At 57.4% G+C, this 4,026-nt stretch overlaps 1 protein-coding gene across 1 annotated transcript in view; it reads right to left on the bottom strand.

Annotated features, from left to right (window-relative positions):
• Positions 1 to 818: 818 nt before the first annotated feature.
• SF3B4 (splicing factor 3b, subunit 4, 49kDa) overlaps positions 819 to 4,026 on the bottom strand; it is a 4,047-nt gene continuing 839 nt past the window's right edge. Inside the window, exons 2-6 of the mRNA XM_004689571.2 lie at positions 3,741 to 3,869; positions 2,716 to 3,258; positions 2,254 to 2,460; positions 1,381 to 1,554; positions 819 to 1,223 (exon numbers count right to left, since the gene is read on the bottom strand). Of these exons, the coding sequence (XP_004689628.1) occupies positions 1,036 to 1,223; positions 1,381 to 1,554; positions 2,254 to 2,460; positions 2,716 to 3,258; positions 3,741 to 3,869 (1,241 nt within the window). The 3' untranslated portion in view covers positions 819 to 1,035. The remainder of the gene's footprint in view (positions 1,224 to 1,380; positions 1,555 to 2,253; positions 2,461 to 2,715; positions 3,259 to 3,740; positions 3,870 to 4,026) is intronic.

The following is a 4,026-nucleotide window of genomic DNA, read 5'->3' as shown; positions in this document are numbered from 1 at the left end:
CGCCACGCCCCGGCGTAACATCAGAGAACAGGAGGGCTAGGCTCACCTTTTCTTGCCCAGAGCTCAGGAAGTTCATGGTTACCTAAGCCAAGAGCTTCCAGGGGAGACAGCAGGATGCAAGGAGTCAGGATTAAAGGTACAGGAGCCACTGGACTTGGTCTAGCGAGTGAGCAGAGACTGGAATGTGCTGGGGATAATCAGGTTGCCAAGAGCTGGGGAAAGGGAGGGAGACAACACATCCCTTCCAGCCGAAAGCCAAGGTTTTCTGAGATTTTACTCACTGTCAGGTTTCAGTTTGTAATTATGAGATTTATACGTTCCAACAGACCGCTAGAGCGGTCTGCTCAGAGATCCAGCTTTGCTCCATATCCTTCCCCTCCCAGCGTCACCACTGCAAGTCCTCGTTACACACACATGCGCAAGCCTCACAGGCCACTCTCGCGTCTGGGGAGCCCAGCGGCGCAGGCCAGGGAATGCAGCCCCCGCAGCCCCGTGGCCCCCACCTGCTGCTGCGGCCACAGGGCTGAACGCGCGTGAGTGCCGCTTCATGTTTCTGCAGCTTTCCTTCCATGTCCACTTAACCCTCTGAATGACCCAAAGTCACACCCACTGGCCTCCGTCTGATCCACTCAATGTAAGCACAATGTAAGGAAACAGCATTTGTGGTGCCCGGCAGCCCAGGAAGGCCAACTGCATGTACAGAACCAGCCTCTGAGAGGAGCGGCCGCTCCCACCTTGCACCTCACCACTCCCCCGCCATGCCGCCCTCCCTGCTTAGGAAAAGGGGTAGTTTACTTTTCTAAGGAAAAGACCACAAGGAAAAACGAGGAGTTTGACTTTACTTTCTCTGTGCATTTGTAAAACACTCAGGACCAACGTAGAAAAAAATAATAAGCCTCCTGTTTAAAACTTATACTTAAAAAAGGCCTACGAGAACTAGCTTTAGCCTCAGGGAGCTATGGCAACCCCAGTTGGTCCAAGGAACTGAAACAACACTGGGAGAACGTGACAGGAGGAAAGAGAGATAATGCGCAATTACTGAGGGAGAGGGCCTCGAAGAGGACCACGAGGGGGAACCGGAGGCCGGGGAGTGGGCCTGGGTGGAGGGAGGGGCCCACGCTGGTAGCCGTAGGGCGGGGGTCTCGGGGGCCCGGTGTATCCGTGAGGCGGCATCAGGGGGGGAGGTCCGCGCATGCCGTGTGGAGGCATAGGGCCTGGGTGACCTGCAGGGAGAGACAGAAAAGCCATGAGAGCCAGGACAGGCAACAGCTAATGTCGGACATGGCAAGAGAAGGCAGCCCAGGAGAGCGAGAAGAATGCCAAGAGGCAGCTGCGAGAACAAGCCACGCCAGGCTGAGGCGGTGGCCAGTGCCTACTCACCCATGGGCGATCCAAAGGGGGGGCCTCGGGGAGGCATGCCCATCGGAGGAGGTCCAGGATGCGGCATTCCAGGTGGTGGCCGGGGAGGTGGCTGCCCCCCAGAGCCTGGGGGCCCAGCGTGGGGGTGTCCTAAGCCATGGGGACCATGATGAGCCAGCTGCATCTGAGATATTCCTGCGGAACAAAGCAGACCCAGTGAGAAAGGAGACAGGGTGACGGGGAGAGGGCAAAGAGAGCAGGTTCCAGCAGGAAGAGCAGGGAACAAAGCGCCCTGTACTGGACCGCACGCCGACGGTCACACTAACCAGAACGCAGTCAACTCCGCACCCACTTCACTCGCTGTGTCTGCGACTGGGCATTGCCGCAGACGCTTATCACCAATGGCACCGTTATCCTGTCACAGGACTTGGGAAGGCAGCGGAGATGCTGTCTGAGCAAAAACCTAATTCTAAAGGTAAATGAGAATTTTCAGGCGCACGAGAGAAAAGACGAGCACGCGGGTCCAGGCATGCCGGACAACACAGCCTGCGCAGGACCAGCAGCATCGTGATCAGGAGCAGCCACAGGCGCTGTGCTCGCTAGGGCAGGTCAGACCACGCCAGGCTTTGAACATCCTGCCCCGAGCTTGAGCTTCACTTCGTAGATAGAGAAGAATTTCAGACAAAAACTGTGTTCTTAAACTTACTAAGGAGCAGATCAAAGGTGGAGGAAAGTGGAGTCAAGGCGCCAGGAAGCCACTACAGTAAACCCAATTTCAAGCAGCGAGGGTGAGAGGGCCTGAACCAGGCCCGGGCGGGAGGGTTACTGCCAGGGCCGCTAGCAGACTCGGGCTCAAGTGTGCAGTGAGCGCCCTTTTTGGCAAAGAACACCCACCTGGATGGGGCATCCCGCCCGGTGGGAATGGATGAGGATGAGAATGTCCATGTCCAGGGTGTCCAGCCCCTGGGGTTCCTGCCGAGGGGGGGCCATGGCCTCCAGCCCCAGGAGGCATCGGCGGCGGTGGCATGGCAGGGGGTATCCCAGGTGGAAGGGCTCCGGGAGGCGGCACTGGGGGTGGGAAGGAGCCTGGAGGAGGCATGCCTGCAGGGGAACGAAAGGAGAGAGCTTCAGAAAGGCTGCTCCACTCTGGCTTGTCCACAAAGACAAGCTCTTCTTTTCTCTCTGAAGTCAGAAGCGGCCTTAGACACACAACTCAGACCCCCTGGAGAAACTCAGTTTTGTCCCCATACAACCACCACATCGCTCACTAACTTAACGTCCCCTCAACAGGTTTCTTTTTCCTTCCTGTTGCCTCCTCACCCCCAATACAAAACATATTTGGAACCAAAAGCTTACCTGGTGGAGGAAGCCCAGACCCCAGTGATGATACCACGGGGTTGGGGGCAGAGGGCGGAGGAGGAGCATCTGCGAACAGCTGATGAGGGCGGTCGGCCTGGGAGAGCGGGTTCTGGGCTGCCAGGAGTCGCTCGGCAGCAGAGCCGTGGCGCTCACCCTTGGAGTCCTTCTTGAAGGCATAGGACACGGTGATCGGGCGGTTGCACAGGTACTGCCCGTTCATGGCTTCAATCGCCGCATCCGAAGCATCAAATGAAGCAAAATTAATGAAGGCATAACCTTTGGAGTTGCCTGTGTCGGGGTCCCGCATGATCTTTGGGGTTTGTAAGATGACCCCAAACGCGCTAAAAGTATCGTAGAGTAGCTTCTCATCAATCTCCGGGTCCAGGTTCCCAATGAAGATGTTGGCCCCCACATCCAGGTTTTTGTTGTGAGCTGAGGCCTTATTCACCCGAATTGGCTTCCCGTAGAGTTTGATCATGTTCATGATCTTAATGGCATAGTCAGCATCTTCCTCACTCAAGAACTCCACGAAACCATAGCCTGGGGAAGCATTGGAGCAGGTGAAGTGATTTCATTCGAAACGGGTAAACAGAAATCATTTCCAGGCCCTCCCTGGTAGCGCAGAGGGCTGGAGCGCTGCACGGGGAAGTTAGGCTGTGCTGTGGCTCCTCACTGGGAGTTCGATTCCCATGGGAGGTGACCCACATGGTGAAGCAGACCTCTCTTCTCTCCCTACTGCGCCCAGTGTACTTCGTTAATCCGCCTGTTCTGCTCCCCACTCTCTCTGGTGAATCTTCTCACCGCCCCCGCACCTCTGGCCTGTCCCCCATTTCCCTATGCATCAATAAATACGTCTTTAAAAGAAAAATCACTTCTATTGAAAATCACCCAGAAACAAACTGAGCTGGGCCTAAGAGGAAGAAATCTCCAAACTGCTCTTTCCCAAACAGTTGTGAATCCTGGCCCCCCACCCCCACGGTGTCCCCTCATCGCATCCAAGACCCCTCTGGCCGTCGACTCACCTTGGTGCTGACCAGTGACCCTGTCCTTCGGCATGTGGGTGTTGACCACGGGTCCCGCCTGGAGAAACAGCTCCCACAGCAGGGGCTCGCTGACCTTCTCGTCCAGGCCCCCCACGTACACGGTGGCATCTGGAGGGCGGCGGCGAGCGCGACGGGGCGGTCACAGGAACACGAGGCCCGGGCCCGGAAGAGTCGGGAAGAAACGGGAGAGGTGAGCTCTCCGCCCTCACGCGCCTCCCGCCCGCACCCAGAGGCCGCCTGCGGCCCGTTCAGGGTCCGCGCCAGT

Source organism: Condylura cristata, unplaced genomic scaffold (genome assembly GCF_000260355.1).
Source record: "Condylura cristata isolate star-nosed mole 26May11 unplaced genomic scaffold, ConCri1.0 scaffold00026, whole genome shotgun sequence".
In the NCBI taxonomy this organism is placed as follows: domain Eukaryota; kingdom Metazoa; phylum Chordata; class Mammalia; order Eulipotyphla; family Talpidae; genus Condylura; species Condylura cristata.
Note: the sequence above shows the minus strand (reverse complement) of the source record. Positions and strands in the feature narration are given on the sequence as shown.